The following is a 22,696-nucleotide window of genomic DNA, read 5'->3' on the forward strand; positions in this document are numbered from 1 at the left end:
GCTCCCATCCCTGACCCACCTGGGTCCCTCCATCTCTGGCTGAGCCGGAGCGTTCCCCCAGTTCAGTGTGAGCTCAGCAATCCCTTTCCCTGGAGCTCTCTTGCTTCTCTGTCCTCCTGGAGCAGGGAGTCCCCTGTTCCTGCACTGCCAGGTGGGGCTGAGCAGGCCTGAGAGGGGGCCTGTGCCCCCAGGGGCTCCCCCACATCTGAGTGAGCTGGGGCTCAGCACTGGGGCTCTGTCGGTCCCAGCCCGCTGAAGCACCAGAACAGGCAGGGGACACCGGGGCTGGCACTCAGGGCTCCAGCCACACCCGTGTGACCTCCTGCCCGTGCTGGGAGAGGGGTGCACCGTGTCCCCTGGCGCTGACGTGGCCCCGGTGTCCCGCAGACCATGGTGCTGGCCAGCGGTGGCCAGGACGGGGCCATCTGCCTGTGGGACGTGCTGACGGGCAGCCGCGTGAGCCACGTGTTCGCCCACCGTGGGGACGTCACCTCCCTGACCTGCACCACGTCCTGCGTCATCAGCAGCGGCTTGGACGATGTCATCAGCATCTGGGACCGCAGCTCGGGCATCAAGCTCTACTCCATCCAGCAGGTGGGACCCGGGGGGCAGGAAACCGGGAACTGCTCGGGTTGGAAAACCCTGGGAGCCCAGGGAGTCCAACCACCCCCTGTGCTGCCAGGGCCACCACTGATTGTGTCCCCGGGTGCCACATCCATGTGGCTTCTAAATCCTTCCAGGGAAGGGGACTCTGCTACTCTGGGCAGCCCCTTCCAGAGTCTGATCACCCTTTCTGTGAGGAAATACCTGCTGGTGTCCAGCCTGAGCCTCCCCTGGCCCAGCCTGAGGCCGTTCTCTCCTCCTGTCCCTGTTCCCTGGGAGCAGATCCCAAATCCCCACGGCTGTCCCCTCCTGCCAGGGACTTGTGCAGAGCCAGAAATTCCCCCTGAGCCTCCCTTGCTCCAGCCTGAGCCCCTTCCCAGCTCCCTCAGGAATTCTCCAGCCCCTTCCCAGCTCCCTCAGGAATTCCTGGGGCTCCAGCCCCTTCCCATCTCCCTCAGGAATTCTCCAGCCCTTTCCCATCTCCCTCAGGAATTCTCCAGCCCCTTCCCAGCTCCCTCAGGAATTCTCCAGCCCCTTCCCCATCTCCCTCAGGAATTCTCCAGCCCCTTCCCATCTCCCTCAGGAATTCTCCAGCCCCTTCCCATCTCCCTCAGGAATTCTCCAGCCCCTTCCCAGCTCCACCTCACAGCCTGAGTTTCCCAGCCCCCACAGACACCTCTGAGCAGCCTCTACTCAGCTCCACGCGCTTGGGGAATCCTCCCTGGCCCAGGGGAAGGCTCAGGACGGGCCGGACCCAGGCAAGGCTCTGCCCCTTTCCGACCCTCGGGGCTCAGCTCTGCGCCCTGTGCCCGCAGGAGCTGGGCTGCGGTGCCAGCCTGGGCGTCATCTCCGACAACCTGCTGGTGACGGGCGGCCAGGGCTGCGTGTCCTTCTGGGACATCGGCTACGGGGACCTGCTCCAGACCGTCTACCTGGGCAAGAGCAACGAGTCTCAGCCGGCGCGGCAGATCCTGGTGCTGGACAACGCCGCCATCGTCTGCAACTTCGGCAGCGAGCTCAGCCTGGTCTACGTGCCCTCGGTGCTGGATAAGCTGGACTGAGCGGGAGGAGGGCCCGGCGGGGCTCCATCCGTGCCACCGGGGCGAGGCCGCCGCCCTGCCGCTGCTCTCCCGGCTCCAGCAGCGTCCCCCGTGCGGGGTCGGGGACCCCCGGCAGGGGGACACGGGGCGGGGGACAGGGCAGGAGCGGGGCCGGCCCGACACCGCCCCCAGAACCGGGCTCGGACAGCCCCGGTACCGGTACCGGCCCCTCCTGGGCCGGGCTCGGCCCCCACGTGCCTTAGGGCGCGGCAGGGCCCCGCCCGACCCCGCCCGGGGCCGCAGCTGCCCCCACCCTATTTATTTATACGCTGTAAATAGTTATTTATTGGGGCAGGGGGCGCGGGGGCCCAGCCCCGGCAGCGCTGCCCTTGCCGTGCCCTGGCACAGCTGCCCCGCCCGGCTCCCTCCCGCAGCAATAGCACCTTCCTCATCCTCCTCCTCCCCTTCCTCATCCTCCCCTTCCTCATCCTCCCGCTGCGGGGCCAGAGGAGGCTTCTCTCAGGTTGGGAGCGGGCGGAGCCCTCGCCCCCTCCTGCAGGCGCTGGGGAGGGACCCGAGCGGGCCCCGGGGATTGTGGGGACCCCCGGGACCCCGGCGCGGCCCCCGCGGGTGGCCCTGGCCCGGCTGCGCCTTCGTGCTGTGCAGGGGACGCTTTTGTACGGAGCGCGTTTTCTAAGGTGTGCAGGAAGCTCCATTAAACGGAACTAACCCAGCCCAGCCCCGGAGCACCAGGGCTCGGCCCTGCAGATAAACTCGCTTTATTTTAGTAGCAAAGAGCTGAAAAAGTCAGTTCTACCCAGAGTCAAACCAAGCGGGGCTGGGGGCCGGGGGGCCCCCGCCCCCCTCACGCCTTGTTGAGGGTCCAGAGGGGGTCGAGCATGCTGAGGGGGTCATCGCTGGGCCGGGGTCCCCGGAGCCCCTCGCCCGGCTGCGCCTGCAGGAAGTTCTGCTTGTTCATGCGCTGCTTGCCCTTGAGGGACCCGTCCAGGCTGAAGGCCTCGGGCGTCAGCGAGGCCAGGAGCTCCAGGGAGGAGGAGGAGGAGGAGGAGGCCGGGGGGACAGCGGGGGGCTCCGGCGGCCCCTCGGGGCTCTCCCCCCCCCCTACGTGGTTGCTGCTCTCGGCGTCACCCGCTGCCTCGGGGGGCTCGGGGGTGTCAGCACCGTCCACGCCGCCGTCGGGAATGACCGGCGGCACCTCGGGCTCGGCGGGGTCCGGGTCCTGCCCCCAGCCCTCCCCGGGCTCCGCGCTGGGCCCCCCCGCTTTGATGCTGAGCTTGGCGATGGTGGCCTGGATGGAGCTGATGGGAACGTCCCCCCCCAGCACCAGGTCCTGCGGGTCCTGCTGGAAGTAGAGCTGGGGGAGAGCGGCCCCGTGAGCCCCGGCAGCGGCAGAGCCCCCCCAAACCCCCCGAGCTCACCCGCACCCACCTTGGGGGAGGCGCTGTTGGGGGGCTTGGCCGGGGCGCCCACGCCGTGGCGCAGCAGCACCTGCTCGGCGTGGAGCAGAACGGCCTCGAAGCAGAACTTGAGGTGCAGCTGCAGGGGAGGGGACACGGTGAGGCCCGGGGGGCGGCCCGAGCCCCCCACGCCCGGGGTGCAGCCCCCCGCCCCGGTACCTTCTCCTGCAGCATGTGCTTGCGCTGCTGCCGCATCCGCCTGACCAGCTGCGCCAGCTCCGGGATGCCGTTCCCGGCCTCCACCTCCTGCACGGCCGCGTACAGCAGGCAGAACGCGCCGGTGCGGCCCACGCCGGAGCTGCGGAGAGACCCCCGAGCCGTGACAGAGCCCGGAGAACGGGGAGCCCCTCTCCCCCGGCCCGGGAGCCCCCCGGGCCCGCTCACCTGCAGTGCACCACGACCGGGGTGTGCAGCGGCCGCTGGTGCAGGTAGTGACCGTGCACCTCCTGGATGAAGCGCAGGAGGCTCCCCTTGCTCTCGGGCAGGCCCCTGGGGACGGGGGGACGCTCGCTCCGCGCTCGGGGCCCCCCAAACACCCTCCCCGACCCCGGAGCCGTGCTCCCCCCGCAGGAGATGCCCCTGGGAGCCCCCTGTGTCCCCTAGTGACCCCCTGTGACCCCCGTGTCCCCCTGTGACCCCCTCTGTCCCAATGTGAGCCCCCTGTGACCCCCGTGTCCCCCTGTGTCCCCCCCCCCGTGTCCCCCAGTGTCCCCCTGTAACCCCCCGTGTCCCCCTGTGAGCCCCCTGTGTCCCCCAGTGACCCCCTGTGAGCCCCAGTGACCCCCTCTGTCCCCCTGTGAGCCCGTGTCCCCCTGTGAGCCCGTGTCCCCCTCTGTCCCCCTGTAACCTCCCGTGTCCCCCTGTGACCTCTGTGTCCCCCTGTGAGCCCCCGTGTCCCCCCGTGTCCCCCGTGCCCCCCCATGTCCCCCGTGTCCCCCCCGCCCCCCATGTCCCCCCGCCCCCCGTGTCCCCCCGTGCCCCCCCCATGTCCCCGTGTCCCCCCGTGCCCCCCGTGTCCCCGTGTCCCCCCGTGCCCCCCGTGCCCCCCGTGTCCCCCATGTCCCCGTGTCCCCCCGTGTCCCCCATGTCCCCCCCGCCCCCCGTGTCCCCTATGTCCCCGTGTCCCCCCGTGTCCCCCCATGCCCCCCATGTCCCCGTGTCCCCGCACAGCTCAGGCCAGGAGGTGAAGTGCAGGTGCGCCACGGTGCGTTTGAGGCTCTGCTCGCGGAACTGCAGCGTCAGCAGCCGCTCCACGTGCGTGGGGGTCACCCGCAGCCCGCTGAGCGCCACGCTCAGGGGCCCGTGCGCCACGGGCTGGCCCCGCTCGCTCGGGAAGTACCGGAGCACCTTCTGCGGGGGAACGGCACGCTCAGCACAGCCCGGGCCCGCCGCCGCACAGCCACACCGGCCCGGGCCCGCACCTTGTCCAGCTCCTGCTCCGACACCAGCATCACCACCACCGACACCTTCTGCTCGTAGATCATGAGCCAGAAGTCGGCGGCGGTGCCGAGCAGCGGGGCCTGGGTGGCGATGAGCGCAGGGCAGTACGGGGACAGGTCCTCCACGCGGCTGGCGTTGATGTAGTCGTCCTTGCCCGAGCGCAGCACCACGCGGTTCCGGTCGTAGGGCATGATGTCCTGGTGCCGGTTCTTCATGGAGTAGCAGCGGGCGATGGCGATGGAGCGCTGCCGGGCGTCGCGTTCCTGCGCCTCCTGCAGCTCCTTCCAGAGCGCGTCCAGCTCGGAGCCGCCGCCGGCCGCGGGCCGCTCCAGCCGCTCGGCCTGGCCGCGGAAGCGCTGCAGCTCCGCCAGCAGCCGCCGCACGCGCTCGGGCTCCGCGTACGGATCGGCCTCGATCAGCTGCACGGCCCGGGGCCGCTGCCCCTCCTGCGGGCCCGCCTTGGTGGGCTGCAGCAGCCCCCCGGGCGCGGCCGAGCCGCCGGGCTGGCTCTCGGGGCTGCACGACAGCAGATCGGCGGGGCAGCGGCTCTGCCGGGGGAACGGAGCGGCCCCGCTGCCCGCCGGGGGGGCCCGCGGGGCCGGGGGCTGCACGGGCACGGCTGGGGACGGGGACGGGGCCGGGGACGGGAGCAGCGGGCCCTGCACCAGCACGGGGCCCGGCAGGGGCCCGGGAGAAGGGGCCTGGCCGGGAGCCGCGGGCCCGGGGGGCGGCTGAGCGCCGGGGGGAGCCGGGCTGGGGCAGAAGGGCAGCGCCGGGGGGCCGCCCTGGCCGGGGGTCCCGGGGAAGGGCACGGCCCCAGCGGCTGCGGCCAGGCCCGCGGGGGGCAGCTGCTCCTGCCCGGGGAGCTGGAAGAGCTGCGGGGGCAGCGGGGCCTGCCCCGGGGCCCCGGGAGCGGGGAAGGGCTGCGGGGGAAACTGGGCCGGGGGCGCCAGGGGCACTCGGGGGGGCTGCTGGAAGGGCAGAGGGGCCTGGGCTCGGCCCGGGGGCAGGAAGGGACCCGGGGGGAACTGCTGGGGACCCTGGGCGAAGGCGGGCGGGGGCTGCGCCTGGGGGAAGGGGGCCTGTGCCGGTGTCCCGAAGGGCTGGACCCCCCCCGCAGCGAAGGGGAAGGGTCCCGGGGCCCCCCCCGGGCGCTGGGGGGGCAGGAAGGGGCCCGGGGGTCCCCGGGGGGGCACGGAGCAGCTGGAGATGGGGGCCTGCACGCTGTCCACCGTGGTGGTGGCCGGGCGCGTGCCCGGGGGCTCGTGGCCCCCCAGCCCCGGCTGGGCCCCCGCGGGCGCTGCCCCCGGCACGGGCGGCCGGAGGGGCCCGGGGGTCGCCCCGGAACGGCCCGGGCCGTAGGCGGGGGCGGGCAGGGGCCCGTGCTGGGGGGACGAGCGCGGGGGCGGCACGTGGGGACCCCCCCCGAACCCCGGCTGGCGCATCAGGGGCGCGGCCGGGAAGAGCTGGGGGGCGGCGGAGCTGGGGCCAGGCCCGGCCGGGGCCGAGGGCTGCAGGAGCTGCCCCGGGACCCCCCCGGGGGCGGGGAAGGGGACGGCGGCGGGCCCGGGCAGGCGGTAGTGCCCCGGGAAGGGGGGCGCGGGGGCCAGCGGGGGCAGCGGGGCGCTGGCCACCCCCCCCGGCAGCATGTAGGGCTCGGGGGGTCGCAGCCCCCCGGGCAGGGCGGCCAGCGCGGGGGGGGGCAGCTGGCCCAGGGGCCCGGGCAGCAGCTCCGGGGGGAGGCTCCGCAGCTCCTCGGGCAGCTCCGGCAGCACCAGCGAGCCCAGCTCGGCGGGCTCGGGACCCCCGGCCTCGTCCGGCGCCTTCTTCTGCAGGGGGGGCTTGGGGGCCGTGGGCCGGGGGGGCGGCTGCTTCTTCAGCTCCCTGGGGGCACAGGGGGTCAGTGCTGTCACCCCCCACTGCCCCACGGGCACCGGGAGCCCTGCCCAGCTCCCAAAGCCCCTCCTCACCCCCCGGGGGTCTCAGGGCACCCCCCGGGCCGTGCCCACCCACCTCTCCAGCAGCTGCTGCCGCTGAGCCTGGCTGGCCTGGCACGCCGCCCGCGCCCGCTCCAGCAGCTTGGCCGCCTTCCCCTCCAGGTCCGTGTAGAAATCCTTCCCCTCCTGCGACTTCTTCATCAGGTCCTCGTACGCCTCGTAGGAGGCCACCAGGGTCTGCACGGTCGTGTTCCACCTGGGACGGGGACACGGAGGGGCTCGCTGCTCCCGCTCCCCGCGGGGTGGGCACGGAGGCGCCGCAGCCCCAGCAGCGGGGCAGGGCAGAGCGGTGCTGGCCCCACGGCAGCCCCAGGGGCTTGGGGCTGCTCCCGGGCCCTCCTCACTCACTTGTGCTCCACCTCGGCCAGGGCCTTGCGCACGGCCGCGTATTTGACGTTGGCGTCGGTCAGGGCCTTGAGCACGTTCTCCTGGGCAGCCAGGTTCTGCTCCAGGTACACCTTGAGCTGGTCGTACTTCTTGAGCTGCTCCTCAAAGAGCTTCTGCGGGGACACGGGAGGGTCGGCGGGGCCCAGGGACGGGGCGGCCCCAGCGGGGTCCCCGCGCCCACCTTCATCTCGGAGCGGTCGGTGGTGACCAGCGAGGTGGTGATGTCGTCCTTCTGGATCATCTCCCGCAGCTGCTGCTCCAGGGACATCCGCTGGTCCCGCATCTCCTGCACCTTGGCCAGGATCCGCTTCAGGTTCTGCAGCACCTGTTTGTCGTCTGGGGCGGGGGGTCAGGGCTGAGGAACCCCAGGGACCCCGCGGGGGGATCTGCAGAGCCAGGCCTTGCCTGGGACCCCCCTGTCCCCTCTGTCCCCAGCCAGGAGCCACTCTGCACGGTCCCTTGGGGACAAACCCCCGCCCCAGACACAGACACAGCCAGGGGACACACGGGGACCCCCGGGGGGGGGGCACAGAGAGGGACAGCCCTGCCTCCCCCAGCTGGGAGGGGACACTGCCAGTCCCCTGTGGGGACACAGAGAGGGACAGCCCTGCCTCCCCCAGCTGGGGGGGGACACTGCCAGTCCCCTGTGGGGACAGAGAGGGACAGCCCTGCCTCCCCCAGCCCAGGGACACTGCCAGTCCCCTGTGGGGACACAGAGAGGGACACTGCCAGTCCCCTGTGGGGACACAAGGGGTACAGCCCTGCCCCCCCAGCTGGGGGGGGGACACTGCCAGTCCCCTGTGGGGACACAGAGAGGGACAGCCCTGCCTCCCCCGGCCCGAGGGGGACACAAGGGGTACAGCCCTGCCCCCCTCCAGCCCAGGGACACTGCCAGTCCCCTGGGGGACACAGAGAGGGACAGCCCTGCCTCCCCCAGCCAGGGGGGACACTGCCAGTCCCCTGGGGGACACAAGGGGTACAGCCCTGCCCCCCCAGCCCCCCATGGCAGCCTCACCTTCAGAGAGGGTGGGGGTGGGCAGCGCAGCCCGCACCTGCTCCAGGGGGCCGCCGAGCAGGCGCAGGTTGCCCAGGTGCAGGTTCATGGCGCGGTGCAGCTCGGTGTTGGTGAAGCTCGCCTTCTCGTGCAGCTCCAGGTACTTGGAGCACTCCTTGCTCACCTCGGCCAGCCCCGGGGGGGACCCCGGCGCCGGCGGGACCCTCCCCAGCAGCTCCTGCAGCTTCCGCTCCTGCGCCTCGTCCTCCTCCAGCAGGTCCCGGATCTCCTTCAGCGACGCCTCCACGTCGGTGAAGACCCCCGAGAGCACTGGGGGGACACGGGGGGGGCTGCTGGGGGTGGGGTCACCTCCTGCCTGCAGCCAGGCAGGGACACGGCGGCTCCAGGAGTCACCCCGGCTGTGACAGCCCCAGGAGTCACCCCGGCTGTGACAGCCCCAGGAGTCACCCCAACTGTGACAGCCCCAGGAGTCACCCTGGCTGTGACAGCCCCAGGAGTCACCTCAGCTGTGACAGCCCCAGGAGTCACCCTGGCTGTGACAGCCCCAGGAGTCACCCTGGCTGTGACAGCCCCAGGAGTCACCTCGGCTGTGACAGCCCCAGGAGTCACCCTGGCTGTGACAGCCCCAGGAGTCACCCTGGCTGTGACAGCCCCAGGAGTCACCTCGGCTGTGACAGCCCCAGGAGTCACCCTGGCTGTGACAGCCCCAGGAGTCACCTCGGCTGTGACAGCCCCAGGAGTCACCCTGGCTATGACAGCCCCAGGAGTCACCCTGGCTGTGACAGCCCCAGGCAGGGACCCAGAGCTCCTGGGCACCCTCGGGGTCATCTCCCCTCCCATCCAACAGGGAAAACGCTTTGGGATTCAGGACTTTGTGCCAGTACAGAACCAGCCACACGTGACAACATTCCCAACACCTTGGGCAGGAACAACGCCGGCTCCAAGGTCCCCCAGCCACGGGCAGGGAGCAGGGCCAGCCCCCCCAGGCCCCCCAGCCCCCCCAGCCCCGGGCAGGGAGCAGGGCCAGGCCCCCCCAGCCCCCCCAGCCCCCTCAGCCCCGGGCAGGGAGCAGGGCCAGGCCCCCCAGCCCCCCCAGCCCCAGGCAGGGAGCAGGGCCAGGCCCCCCCAGGCCCCTCAGCCCCGGGCAGGGAGCAGGGCCAGGCCCTCCCAGCCCCCCCCAGCCCCGGGCAAGGAGCAGGGCCAGGCCCCCCCAGCCCCCCCAGCCCCGGGCAGGGAGCAGGGCCAGGCCCCCCCAGCCCCCCCAGGCCCCTCAGCCCCGGGCAGGGAGCAGGGCCAGCCCCCCCAGCCCCCCCAGCCCCCCCCAGCCCCGGGCAGGGAGCAGGGCCAGGCCCCCCCAGGCCCCCCAGCCCCATGCAGGGAGCAGGGCCAGCCCCCCCAGGCCCCCCAGCCCTCACCCTGCATGGACTGGACGAGGTTGCGGACGGTGTCGGGGCGCACGCTGAGCGCGGCGCATTTCTCCATCAGCACGGGCGGGATGTGCTCGTACATGTCCAGGTTGTCCACGGTGTCGGGGTCCAGCTGCATGGAGTCCATGAACTGGCTGTGGGACACAGAGGGGCCCCTGAGGGGTGGCACTGTCCCCCCTGCCAGAGGCTCGGGAGCACCGGGACCCCGTGGGGCAGCAGGGCCGGGCCCCTCACGTACTCCAGCACTTCGTTCTTGGCTTCGATCTTGGCCATCACGTCCCGCAGCAGCTTGGCCTTTTCCTCGCTGGGACGGGACAGAACAGAACGTGGTGTGAGTGCAGAGAAATCCTCACCAGGCACCAGCCCCAGCTCCACCCACCCATCCATCCATGGATTGCATCCATCCATCCATCATCCATCCATGGATTCCATCCATCCATCCATCCATCATCCAGCATCCATCCATCCATCATCCATCCATCCATCATCCATCCATCATCCATCCATCCATCCATCATCCATCCATCATCCATCATCCATCCATCATCCATCATCCATCCATCCATCCATCATCCATCCATCCATCCATCCATCATCCATCATCCATCCATCATCCATCCATCCATCATCCATCCATCCATCCATCATCCATCCATCATCCATCCATCATCCATCCATCATCCATCCATCCATCCATCCATCCATCCATCCATCATCCATCCATCATCCATCATCCATCCATCATCCATCATCCATCCATCATCCATCCATCATCCATCCATCCATCCATCATCCATCCATCATCCATCCATCATCCATCCATCATCCATCCATCCATCATCCATCCATCATCCATCATCCATCATCCATCCATCATCCATCCATCATCCATCCATCATCCATCCATCATCCATCATCCATCCATCCATCATCCATCCATCATCCATCCATCATCCATCCATCATCCATCCATCCATCATCCATCCATGGATTCCATCCCATCCCATCCCACCTGCTGTGGCTGTTTCTGGACACACCTGTAGAGGGACGAGGCCTCGTGGGCAGCCATGGGCACCAGCTTGGCAAAGATGTCCGGGCCGGTGACCGCAGGGTCCGTGGGGTTGACGGGCAGAGCCTTCACCAAGGGGGCACCTGAGGGACACAGCCCGGGCTGGGATCGCTCCTGAACGGCTGCTCCTGCCAGTCCCAGTGGATCCCTGTCCCTGAACATCTGCTCAGTCCCAGTGGATCCCTGTCCCTGAACATCTGCTCAGTCCCAGTGGATCCCTGTCCCTGAACATCTGCTCAATCCCAGTGGATCCCTGTCCCTGAACATCTGCTCAGTCCCAGTGGATCCCTGTCCCTGAACATCTGCTCAGTCCCACTGGATCCCTGTCCCTGATCAGCCCCTCCCACTCAATCCCAGTGGATCCCTGTCCCTGATCAGCCCCTCCCACTCAATCCCAGTGGATCCCTGTTCCTGAACATCTGCTCAATCCCAGTGGATCCCTGTCCCTGAACAGCCCCTCCCACTCAATCCCAGTGGATCCCTGTTCCTGAACATCTGCTCAATCCCAGTGGATCCCTGTCCCTGAACAGCCCCTCCCACTCAATCCCAGTGGATCCCTGTCCCTGATCAGCCCCTCCCACTCAATCCCAGTGGATCCCTGTTCCTGAACAGCCCCTCCCACTCAATCCCAGTGGATCCCCAGGGGCCCGAAGCCCCCTGACCTTTGACGGACTGCAGAGTGTCCAGCGTGGGCACGGCCTCGTGGTAGATGAAGTCGTTGTCCTTTTTGGCCGAGTTGTACCTGGGAACGGGAGGTGGTGCTGACAGAGAAGGAGCAGGAGACATTCCCGGCTCCCTGAGCTCGCTCCCAACGGGCTCCAGCAATTCCCACAGCAGCCATCCACGCCCAGGGCCCGGGGCAGCGCCGGGCTCTGCCCGTCAGGACACCGGGAACGCTCCCCACGCTCCATGTCCACGTCCACCAACATTCCCGAGCCCTGGCAAAGGACGGAGACGCCCTGGGGCGCCCCACAGACTCACTTGCCACCGATGACATCCATGGTGAACCTCAGAGCCTCCTGCACGGCTTCGGGCTGGCCCTGTGGGATGGAGAGGGGAATGGATCCCTCCCCCCTCCCCAGCTGGGAGGGGAAGCCCCCAGCCCCGGGGGCAGGAACGCACCTTTGCCAGCTTGATGGCTTCGTTGAGCTTGTCCAGAGCGCTCTGGAAGTAGATGACCTGCGGGAGAGCGGGAGTTGGGCTCGGGGAACAGCAGCCCCCGAGGGCCAGAGCTCCCCACGGCTCTCCCAGAGCAGCCAGGCCCTGACACAGGACGTGGCTGTGGATTCCCAACCTCTCCCAGGTTGGAGCGGATGAAATGGGATCACACAGCCCCACTTACCCTTTCCCCAAACTTCTGCTGCTCCTCGGCCTGTTTCCCCATGTGCAGCTGGAAGAAAACCGGGATCAGAGCTCTGTAACTCCAGGGAGAGCTTTGAGAGGGGCAGGAAAAGCCCCCGGGAGCGGCCAGGGCTGCTCCAGAGCTGGCAGGAGCATCCCGAGGTGGGCTGGGGGCACAGGGAGAGCCCCCCAGCCCCAGTTCCCCCCACTCACGTGGGCCACAGCAGCGAAATAATAGATTTTCATTTGAACCAGTTTCTTCCAGTCCTTCTGGATCTTGCCCAGCAGCGAGGCCGTCTCCGAGTTCTCCAGCGCCCGGCAGGCCTCCTTGTAGTAATCCACCACCTATGGGAGGGACAGGGGAGAAACCTGGAATTCTGCATCCCAGGGGAAGCAGGGCAGGGGGAGTGGCTGGGGGGAGCTCAGGGATGAGTTTGGGACCAGAGCTGGGACTGTCCCCAGCCCAGGCTGCTCCCAGCCCCGTCCAGCCCGGCCCTGGGCACTTCCAGGGAATTCCATCCCAGTCCCTCACCCACCTCACAGCCAGGAGTTCCTTCCAATACTCCCCCCATGTCCCCAGCAGTGGGAAGCCGTTCCCTGTGTCCTGTCACTGCAGGCCCTTGCCCAAAGTCCCTCTCCAGCTCCTGATGCCGGGGCAGGGCCGTGCTGGGAGCAGCTCCTGGAGCTCACCTGGGCGCTGATCCGGGCCACGAGGAAGCTCTTCCTGTTATCCAGCATGGACTTCTCCAGGAGACACTCCTGTGCCTGGCCCTGCCGGGGACAGAGCAATGTCCCAGTGTCCCCAGCCTTGGGACAGCCCAGAGCCCACAAGGAACCCCTGGGGGACAGCGGGGTCCCTGGATGCAGAGGGAACACGGCCCCACGGTGTCCCCATCCCTACCAGCATGAGGTTGATGTTGAGGCTGAGGATCTGGTGGCTCATGTCCACGCTGTAGGAATGAGGGAAGTGATCCCGCAGGTAGGTGAAGGCACCGGCAGCACACTGGAAGTGGGTGCAGGAAACCTTCATGCCCTGAGGGGACGGAATCCTTGGGCTTGGAAAAGTTTCCCAGATCATGGGAGTCCACCCCTGACCGTGTCCCTGATGGTGCCACATCCACAGGGATTTGAAATCCCTGCAGGGATGGAGACTCCACCCTGTCCTGGGCAGCTGGGCCAGGCCTGGAGAGCGTTTTTGGGGAAGGAATGTTCCCAATTTCCAACTGAGCCTCCCCTGACCCAGCCTGAGGCTGTTCCCTCTCCTCCTGTCCCTGTTCCTGGCAGCAGAGCCCGACCCTCCCTGGCTGTCCCCTCCTGTCCCCAAGGCTCCTCCTGAGTCCCCTCAGCCCCTCCTGGTGCTCCAGCCCCTCAATGTCCTGCACCTGGAGACCCCAGACCTGCTCCAGGTTCCCCGCAGTGCCCAGCACAGTGACAGGGACAGGCCCTGCCACACGCAGCTGGCACTGCCCGGGTGCCACCTGTGCCCCGGCGCCGTTACCTCCTCGGACACTCGCTTGTCCATGGCTCCCAGCATGGAATGCAGAGCTCCTGTGGGGACAGGTGGGGGCTCAGGGACACCCCGAGAGCCCCTGGGAAAGGGGGCTGGGGCCAGGAGCCCCGGAGCTGAGGAATGCAGAGCTCACCCAGGTTGTAGAGGACACAGGCCTGCTCGTACTTGATGTCCTCGTGTGTCACCGCCTTGCCCGAGAAGATCTCAGTCCTGGGGGAGGGGGCACAGGACAGGGAGCAAACAGGGATTCTCCCAGGAGGAATCACTGGGAGCCCCATTCCCCAGAGATCCCCTGGGATCCCCCTGTGCCACCCTGGGCAGGACCCCATTCCCCAGGGGGGTCCTGGAGCAGCTCCTCCACAGGGAATGGGCACGGCCACATCCTGGATCCCCATCCCAGATCCCAGATCCCATCCCAGCCCCTCACCAGGTGACAGGCACGGCTGTGTCCTGCCAGCTCAGCCCTCTATCCTGGATCCCATCCCAGATCCCAGTCCCCCATCCCATCCCAGATCTCAGATCCCATCCCAGTCCCTCACCAGGTGACAGGCACAGCCGCGTCCTGACCATCCCAGATCCCATCCCACACCCCAGATCCCATCCCAGATCCCAGATCCCATCCCAGATCCCAGACCCTAGTCCCTCACCAGGTGACGGGCACAGCCGCATCCCGCCCATGCCAGATCCCATCCCACACCCCAGATCCCATCCCAGATCCCAGATCCCAGTTGCTCACCAGGTGACGGGCACGGCCGCGTCCTGCCCATCCCAGATCCCAGATCCCATCCCAGATCCCATCCCAGATCCCATCCCAGATCCCAGTTGCTCACCAGGTGACGGGCACAGCCGCATCCCGCCCATCCCAGATCCCACCCCAGATCCCATCCCAGATCCCAGATCCCATCCCAGATCCCAGATCCCATCCCAGATCCCATCCCAGATCCCATCCCAGATCCCATCCCAGATCCCATCCCAGTCACTCACCAGGTGACGGGCACGGCCGCGTCCTGCCCGTTTCCCATGGGGATGCGGCTCTGCAGGAAGTGCAGCTGCCCCAGGTACTTGCGCAAGGTGCTGCAGCCCTCGAAATCCCTGGGAACGCTGACGGCGCTCTGGGAACGGGACAGGAACAGGACAGGAGCAGGGACAGGAACGGGACAGGAACGGGACAGGAACAGGACAGGAGCAGGGACAGGAGCAGGGACAGGAACGGGACAGGAACAGGACAGGAGCAGGGACAGCAACGGGACAGGAACGGGACAGGAGCAGGGACAGCAACGGGACAGGAGCAGGGACAGGAGCAGGGACAGGAGCAGGGACAGGAACGGGACAGGAACGGGACAGGAGCAGGAACAGCAACGGGACAGGAACGGGACAGGAGCAGGAACAGCAACGGGACAGGAGCAGGGACAGGAGCAGGGACAGGAGCAGGGACAGGAACGGGACAGCAACGGGACAGGAACGGGACAGGAGCAGGGACAGGAACGGGACAGGAACGGGACAGGAACGGGACAGGAGCAGGGACAGGAGCAGGGACAGGAACGGGACAGGAACGGGACAGGAGCAGGGACAGGAACGGGACAGGAACGGGACAGGAACGGGACAGGAGCAGGGACAGGAGCAGGGACAGGAACGGGACAGGAACGGGACAGGAGCAGGGACAGGAGCAGGGACAGGAACGGGACAGGAACGGGACAGGAGCAGGGACAGGAACGGGACAGCAACGGGACAGGAGCAGGGACAGGAACGGGACAGGAGCAGGGACAGGAAAGGGACAGGAACGGGACAGGAGCAGGGACAGGAGCAGGGACAGGAGCAGGGACAGGAGCAGGGACAGGAGCAGGGACAGGAGCAGGGACAGGAGCAGGGACAGGAACGGGACAGGAGCAGGGACAGGAACGGGACAGGAGCAGGGACAGGAACAGGGAGAGGAACGGGACAGGAACGGGACAGGAACGGGACAGGAGCAGGGACAGGAGCAGGGACAGGAGCAGGGACAGGAGCAGGGACAGGAGCAGGGACAGGGGCAGGGACGGGAGCAGGGACGGGAGCAGGGACAGGAGCAGGGACAGGAGCAGGGACAGGAGCAGGGACAGGGGCAGGGACGGGAGCAGGGACGGGAGCAGGACAGCAGCAGGGACAGCAGCAGGGACGGGAGCAGGGACGGGAGCAGGGACGGGAGCAGGGACACAGGGACAGGAGCAGGGACACAGGGACAGCAGCAGGGACAGGCTCTGGGGACACATCCTAGAGCTGTGCTGTGGGGGAGGCTGAGCCAGCACCGCCCCAGGCTCCCGCCAAGCCCCGGGCACAGCCCAAAAACGAGGGTGGGAAAACACAGCTCTGCAGCCCCCAGGGCCGGGAGAACCGCGGGGATTGGGGTGTCCTGGGAACATTTCCTGCCCCCCTGCCTCAGGAGAAACCCCAGTGCTGGGCTGGGGGTGTCTGAGCCCCCCTCTCTGGGCCTGCTGGGACCCCCCCAGGCTTTGGGGTCCCTGGGGAGTTGTCCCTGCTCCCCCCAGGCAGCAGCTCCTGGATCACTGGGATCAGCCAAGGGCCGCTCCGTGGGGCAGGGGACAGGGAGGGGAGCAGCTGAGGCACAGCCCCCGGCCCGGGGGGGGCAGAGCCAGCCCAGAGCCCCCCGGGGCGGCCCCCAGGGTCCCCTCACCTGCCGGAGCAGCTCCAGCTTCCGCAGCTCCTCGTTGTAGCTCTCGGGGTTCTCGCCATAGTTCTTCAGCACAAACTGGGGAGGCACAGGGTGAGCCCCGAGAGCCGGGGGGATCCCACGGGGGAGAATCCCAATCCCACCCACGGGCAGCGGGGATCAGGCTGGGGTCAGTGGGATCGGGCTGGGGTCAGTGGGATCAGCGTGGGGTCACTGGGATCGGCGTGGGATCGGGCTGGGGTCACTGGGATCAGGATGGAGTCAGTGGGATCGGGCTGGGGTCACTGGGATCGGGGTGGGATCGGTGGGATCGGGGTGGGGTCAGTGGGATCAGGGTGGGGTCACTGGGATCAGGGTGGGGTCACTGGGATCAGGGTGGGATCGGGCTGGGATCGCTGGGATCGGGCTGGGATCAGGGTGGGATCACTGGGATCAGGGTGAGATCAGGGTGGGATCACTGGGATCAGGGTGGGATCAGGGTGGGATCACTGGGATCAGGCTGGGATCGGGCTGGGATCAGGGTGGGATCACTGGGATCAGGGTGAGATCAGGGTGGGATCACTGGGATCAGGGTGGGATCAGGGTGGGATCACTGGGATCAGGCTGGGATCGGGCTGGGATCGGGGTGGGATCACTGGGATCAGGGTGGGATCAGGGTGGGATCACTGGGATCGGGCTGGGATCGGGGTGGGATCACTGGGATCAGGGTGGGATCAGGGTGGGATCACTGGGATCGGGCTGGGATCACTGGGATCAGGGTGGGATCAGGGTGGGATCACTGGGATCGGGCTGGGATCGCTGGGATCAGGGTGGGATCGGGCTGGGACCGCTGGGATCGGGCTGGGATCGCTGGGATCACTGGGATCGGGCTGGGATCGCTGGGATCAGGGTGGGATCGGGCTGGGATCGCTGGGATCCCGGTGGAATCCCGCTGGGATCAGGGAACGGCTGAGCCGGGACAGGGAGCTGCGGGCAGGGGGAAGGGGCCGAGGGGCACCGCCTGTGCCCCCCAGAACCGCGGGGGGAGCCAGGCCGGCCCTGAGGAGCCCCCGAAATCCCGCGGCACGGGCTGGAGCTTCTTTGGGGCCCTAATTAAGGGACTAATTAAGCAGGGGTGGCAAGGAGCCCTCGGGAAGGGGTCCTGTCCTCTCCCCGGCCCGATCCGAACCCCTCAGCTCCGATTCCCGACCGCCGTTCCCCCTTCCCGGGACCCCCGGACCTGCCCGGTCCCTCCCGGGCCCCAAACCCCCGCCCGGGCCCCAAACCCCGCGGGGGCCCCGCCGGCCCGGCCCCGGCCCCGGCCCCACCTTCTTGACGGCGGCGTTGAAGGCGAACTCGCCGGCCTCCTTCAGGTCGAGCCAGATCATGGGCATGCGGGGCACGGCCTCCATCCCGGCCCGGCCCGATCCCGGCCCGATCCCGGCCCGATCCCGGCCCGATCCCGGCCCGATCCCGGCCCGATCCCGGCCCGATCCCGGCCCGATCCCGGCCCGCCGGAACCGCGCGCGGGGGCTCACGGGACACCGAGTCCGCGCGACACTTCCGGCTCCGTTCCCATGGCAACACCCCGCCCATAAAAGGGACCGTGTGGCCACGCCCACTCGGAGCGCGACATGCGCAGTTGTCATGGGGTGCTTCGCTCGCTGATTGGAGCAGACAGCTGTTGTCATGGCTAAGCCCCGCCCCGGAAGTAGAGTGGTTGCTATGGCAACTGGTCATGGCCGGCCCCCCCCCCCCCCCAACCCAGCCCTTTCATGGCCGCCCTATCGGGGTGCCGATAATTAATTAACGCGTTAATTACCCATTTACCCAGCTCCCGCGGCCCCCCCGTGTTGTGTTGTGTATTGAGGGCTCCAGGACGCCTCGGTGGTCTCAGGGACGCCTCTCTCTCCCCAGAGGGCTGCTCCAACAACGTGAATCAATCAGAGTAACAGGAGTTTTGTCCTATTAAAAGCCACTAAAGTATTTAACCCGTTAATATAATTATCTGTCTCATTAATTAAGAGATCTGTTAATTGTTTGAGCCGGTAACAGAACAGGAGCAGCTCCTCAGCCACTTCCAAGATTCTACAGGAGCACAGGAGATCCAGCTGGGAATCACATCCCTGCTCCCAGATCCAACTGGGAATCACATCCCTGCTCCCAGATCCAACTGGGAATCACATCCCTGCTCCCAGATCCAACTGGGAATCACATCCCTGCTCCCAGATCCAACTGGGAATCACATCCAACCCCCAGATCCAACTGGGAATCACATCCCTGCTCCCAGATCCAACTGGGAATCACATCCCTGCTCCCAGATCCAACTGGGAATCACATCCAACCCCCAGATCCAACTGGGAATCACATCCAACCCCCCCAGATCCAACTGGGAATCACATCCCTGCTCCCAGATCCAACTGGGAATCACATCCAACCCCCAGATCCAACTGGGAATCACATCCAACCCCCAGATCCAACTGGGAATCACATCCAACCCCCCCAGATCCAACTGGGAATCACATCCAACCCCCCCAGATCCAACTGGGAATCACATCCAACCCCCCCAGATCCAACTGGAAATCACATCCAACCCCCCCAGATCCAACTGGGAATCACATCCAACCCCCCCAGATCCAACTGGGAATCACATCCCTGCTCCCAGATCCAACTGGGAATGACATCCAACCCCCCCAGATCCAGCTGGGAATCACATCCAACCCCCCCAGATCCAACTGGGAATCACATCCAACCCCCAGATCCAACTGGGAATCACATCCCTGCTCCCAGATCCAACTGGGAATCACATCCCTGCTCCCAGATCCAACTGGGAATCACATCCAACCCCCCCAGATCCAACTGGGAATCACATCCAACCCCCCCAGATCCAACTGGGAATCACATCCAACCCCCCCAGATCCAACTGGGAATCACATCCAACCCCCCCAGATCCAACTGGGAATCACATCCAACCCCCCCAGATCCAACTGGGAATCACATCCCTGCTCCCAGATCCAACTGGGAATCACATCCAACCCCCAGATCCAACTGGGAATCACATCCCTGCTCCCAGATCCAACTGGGAATCACATCCCTGCCCCCAGATCCAACTGGGAATCACATCCCTGCTCCCAGATCCAACTGGGAATCACATCCAACCCCCCAGATCCAACTGGGAATCACATCCCTGCTCCCAGATCCAACTGGGAATCACATCCAACCCCCAGATCCAACTGGGAATCACATCCAACCCCCAGATCCAACTGGGAATCACATCCAACCCCCAGATCCAACTGGGAATCACATCCAACCCCCCAGATCCAACTGGGAATCACATCCCTGCTCCCAGATCCAACTGGGAATCACATCCCTGCCCCCAGATCCAACTGGGAATCACATCCCTGCTCCCAGATCCAACTGGGAATCACATCCAACCCCCAGATCCAACTGGGAATCACATCCAACCCCCCCAGATCCAACTGGGAATCACATCCCTGCCCCCAGATCCAACTGGGAATCACATCCAACCCCCCCAGATCCAGCTGGGAATCACATCCCTGCCCCCAGATCCAACTGGGAATCACATCCAACCCCCCCAGATCCAACTGGGAATCACATCCAACCCCCCCAGATCCAACTGGGAATCACATCCAACCCCCCCAGATCCAACTGGGAATCACATCCAACCCCCCCAGATCCAGCTGGGAATCACATCCAACCCCCCCAGATCCAACTGGGAATCACATCCAACCCCCCCAGATCCAACTGGGAATCACATCCCTGCTCCCAGATCCAACTGGGAATCACATCCAACCCCCAGATCCAACTGGGAATCACATCCAACCCCCCCAGATCCAACTGGGAATCACATCCAACCCCCCCAGATCCAACTGGGAATCACATCCCTGCTCCCAGATCCAACTGGGAATCACATCCAACCCCCCCAGATCCAACTGGGAATCACATCCAACCCCCAGATCCAACTGGGAATCACATCCCTGCTCCCAGATCCAGCTGGGAATCACATCCCTGCTCCCCCTGTCCCGGTCCATCAGCCCCCAGACGGACACTGGGACACAGGACATGATCACAGGGACACCAGGGTTTGGGACACCAGGATTGGGGACACGGGGACACACTGTGGGTCAGGGACATGGGGACACCAGGATTTGGGACACCAGGATTGGGGACACGCTGTGGGTCCCTGCTCCAGCACCTGCACCTTCTCCTTCCCCTCCCACTCAACCCCTGCTTTTATCCCTTTTCCCAGAAAGAAAGAAATCTCTGGAATCAAAGCATGGAAGAAGCACAGGTTCGTGTTTAATTCAGCCTTTGTGGTCTCTGAGCCCTCGTTTTCCACACGGAACCTGCTCCAGCTCCTCCTTCCACCCTGGAGGAACCAACCCCGGAGGGACAACGGCCTGGGAAGGGTGGGACAGGCAGGTGACAGCAGCACACACCCTGTGCTGGCATTAATTAACCACAACAGGGTTAATTACGGTGACGAGAGCGCCGCGGCCACTTCCTCCTTCCTGCTGCCACTTCCTCCTTCCTGCTGCCACTTCCTCCTTCCCGCTGCCACTTCCTCCTTCCCGCTGCCACTTCCTCCCTCCTGCTGCCACTTCCTCCTTCCTGCTGCCACTTCCTCCTCTCTGCTGCCACTTCCTCCTTCCTGCTGCCACTTCCTCCTTCCTGCTGCCACTTCCTCCCTCCTGCTGCATTCCTGAGTCGCCGTGGATCAGCAGGGAGGGAGCCTGGGATGGGAAGGGCAGGAATGTCACCCTGTCCCCCTCTCAAGGGCAGGAATGTCCCCCTGTCCCCCCCCAAGGGCAGGAATGTCCCCCTGTCCCCCCCTCCAAGGGCAGGAATGTTCCCCTGTCCCCCCCCAAGGGCAGGAATGTCCCCCTGTCCCCAAGGGCAGGAATGTCCCCCTGTCCCCCTCTCAAGGGCAGGAATGTCCCCCTGTCCCCCCCCTCAAGGGCAGGAATGTTCCCCTGTCCCCCCCCAAGGGCAGGAATGTCCCCCTGTCCCCAAGGGCAGGAATGTCCCCCTGTCCCCCTCTCAAGGGCAGGAATGTCCCCCTGTCCCCCCCCCAGGGCAGGAATGTCCCCCTGTCCCCCCAAGGGCAGGAATGTCCCTCTGTCCCCCCCCAAGGGCAGGAATGTCCCCCTGTCCCCCCCTCCAAGGGCAGGAATGTCCCCCTGTCCCCTCCCGGGCCCGGGATGTGCGGGATGTGCGAGGGTTCCATAACCGCCCCCGGGAATCGCCGGGAGCGGCCTCAAACGGCCCCGGCTGCTCTGGCAGCGCTGCAGGAATGGCACGGGCCACGGCAGGCCCCGCCATGCTGGAGCCTGCGGGGGACACGGGGACAGCTGGGGACACGGGGAGAGCTGGGGACACAGGGGACACGGGGACAGCTGGGGACAGCTGGGGACAGAGGGGACAGCCGGGGACATGGGGAGAGCTGGGGACACAGGGGACAGCCGGGGACACAGGGGACATGGGGACAGCTGGGGACACGGGGAGAGCTGGGGACATGGGGACAGCCGGGGACACGGGGATCTGAGGGGCACCAGGATGTGCTGGCAGGGGGGGACACCCCAGGGTGACAGGGGACAGCCCAGGAGTGACAGAGCACACCCTGGGGGTGACAGAGAACACCCCAGGGTGACAGGGGACACCCCAGGGGTGACAGGGGACACCCTAAGAATGGCAGGGGACAGCCCAAGGTGACAAGGGACACCCCAGGGTGACAGAGAACACCCCACGGTGACAGGGAACACCCCAGGGGTGACAGGGGACAACCCCAGGGGTGACAGGGGACAACCCCAGGGGTGACAGGGGACAACCCCAGGGGTGACAAGGGACACCCCCGGCGCCCTACAGCAGCTCCCCCCGACACTCCGGTGCCCATCCCGGCCCTGCACACCCGCGCTGGGCCTCACCGGGCGGGCGGTGCTGCCAAACGAACCGTGCCGGGACGGAGCCGCGCGGCTCACGGCGCTGCCAGCCCTAATTAACCAATTAACCAAAGCTGGGTTAATTACGGCGGCAGCTCCCTGCAATCCACGTCCTTCTCCCCGGCGGCTTCTCGAGTCCGCCCGGACCCTGCTCTGGAGCGGCGCCTGGAACGGGAAGGGCCGGGAATGTCACGGGCCGTGCCCGCAGCTCCGGGGCTCCCGCGGTGCCCCCCAGTCCCCCCCAGCCCGGGATGTCCGGGGGGTCTATGACCGCCCCCGGGGAGCGCCGGGAGCGGCCTCAAACGGCCCCGGGATGCTCTGGCAGCGCTGCAGGAATGGCACGGGTCACGGCAGGCCCCGCCATGCTGGAGCCTGCGGCGGGAACGGCTCCCGAGGGAGCCTCCATCCGCCGGGACTGCCCCGGCACAGCCCCGGCAGCCCTTCCCAGGACGCACCGCGCGGCCCCAGGAGCCATCGGAGGTCCCGCGGGGGCGGGATGGCGGCACCGGGCGCGGATGGCGGCGGATGCGCACGGGCCGCCATCCCGCCCTCACCGGCTGCTGCGGCGGCCATGGCGGAGAGAGCGGCGCCTCGCGATGACGTCACAGAGCTGCGCGGCGGGGAGAGAGAGGCGTGGTTTGAAGCTGCGGTCGCATTTATGACATCACAATGAGGGCGGGGCCACGGGGGCACGACACCCACAACGATGGGCGTGGTTTCAGAGTGGGCGGGGCCTGCGGTGAGGCCTGTCTGGCGCATGCGCACTGCGCCCGTCTCCCCCCGGC

General features: G+C 67.1%; 2 protein-coding genes and 2 long non-coding RNA genes across 9 annotated transcripts in view; 2 read left to right on the plus strand and 2 right to left on the minus strand.

The window, feature by feature from the left end:
* SCAP (SREBF chaperone) overlaps positions 1–2,381 on the plus strand; it is a 47,543-nt gene extending 45,162 nt beyond the window's left edge. For both annotated transcript variants that reach the window (XM_086851483.1, XM_086851548.1), the window contains exons 21-22: positions 388–594; positions 1,419–2,381. In XM_086851483.1, the coding sequence (XP_086707609.1) occupies positions 388–594; positions 1,419–1,664 (453 nt within the window). In that variant the 3' untranslated portion in view covers positions 1,665–2,381. The remainder of the gene's footprint in view (positions 1–387; positions 595–1,418) is intronic.
* A 25-nt stretch (positions 2,382–2,406) lies between these two features.
* PTPN23 (protein tyrosine phosphatase non-receptor type 23) lies at positions 2,407–17,470 on the minus strand. Of its 4 annotated transcripts, XM_086851228.1 has the most exons (25): positions 17,280–17,470; positions 15,976–16,050; positions 14,292–14,419; positions 13,441–13,517; positions 13,296–13,345; positions 12,699–12,830; positions 12,488–12,568; positions 12,011–12,142; positions 11,799–11,846; positions 11,579–11,635; positions 11,438–11,496; positions 11,119–11,198; positions 10,425–10,539; positions 9,626–9,691; positions 9,376–9,521; positions 7,961–8,269; positions 7,127–7,281; positions 6,907–7,058; positions 6,575–6,754; positions 4,543–6,445; positions 4,290–4,471; positions 3,506–3,610; positions 3,281–3,419; positions 3,093–3,200; positions 2,407–3,018 (listed from the first exon to the last, which is right to left on the minus strand). In XM_086851228.1, exons 1-25 carry the CDS (start codon positions 17,361–17,363, stop codon positions 2,509–2,511), a joined length of 5,073 nt encoding a protein of 1,690 aa, XP_086707354.1. In that variant the 5' UTR covers positions 17,364–17,470; the 3' UTR covers positions 2,407–2,508. The 4 variants fall into 4 exon arrangements, with proteins under 4 accessions (XP_086707354.1, XP_086707294.1, XP_086707423.1 ...); XM_086851168.1 differs by lacking the exons at positions 15,976–16,050; positions 17,280–17,470 and having other exon boundaries at positions 14,292–15,961; XM_086851297.1 differs by lacking the exons at positions 14,292–14,419; positions 15,976–16,050; positions 17,280–17,470 and adding an exon at positions 14,044–14,117.
* An 83-nt stretch (positions 17,471–17,553) lies between these two features.
* LOC147656054 (uncharacterized) lies at positions 17,554–17,967 on the plus strand. Its single transcript, XR_015278088.1, has 2 exons — positions 17,554–17,662; positions 17,786–17,967. It is a non-coding gene; the product is annotated as an uncharacterized LOC147656054 (long non-coding RNA).
* A 2,280-nt stretch (positions 17,968–20,247) lies between these two features.
* Positions 20,248–22,563, minus strand: LOC147656055 (uncharacterized). Of its 2 annotated transcripts, none has more exons than XR_015277947.1 (3): positions 22,466–22,563; positions 21,897–22,076; positions 20,248–20,705 (listed from the first exon to the last, which is right to left on the minus strand). It is a non-coding gene; the product is annotated as an uncharacterized LOC147656055 (long non-coding RNA). The 2 variants fall into 2 exon arrangements; XR_015277941.1 differs by having other exon boundaries at positions 22,367–22,539.
* Positions 22,564–22,696: the final 133 nt, after the last annotated feature.

Source organism: Cyanistes caeruleus, chromosome 1, assembly GCF_971803275.1.
Source record: "Cyanistes caeruleus chromosome 1, bCyaCae1.hap1.1, whole genome shotgun sequence".
NCBI lineage: Eukaryota > Metazoa > Chordata > Aves > Passeriformes > Paridae > Cyanistes > Cyanistes caeruleus.

Excerpts from the sequence above, each read along its gene's own strand:
- PTPN23 (XM_086851168.1), bottom strand. The coding sequence starts at position 15,703 with ATGTTCCCAGGACACCCCAATCCCCGCGGTTCTCCCGGCCCTGGGGGC. Across the intron at positions 8,270-9,375 it reads CCTCGTCCAGTCCATGCAGG|TGCTCTCGGGGGTCTTCACC; the intron begins GTGAGGGCTGGG and ends GTGTCCCCCCAG. Across the intron at positions 3,201-3,280 it reads AGCACATGCTGCAGGAGAAG|CTGCACCTCAAGTTCTGCTT; the intron begins GTACCGGGGCGG and ends CCTCCCCTGCAG.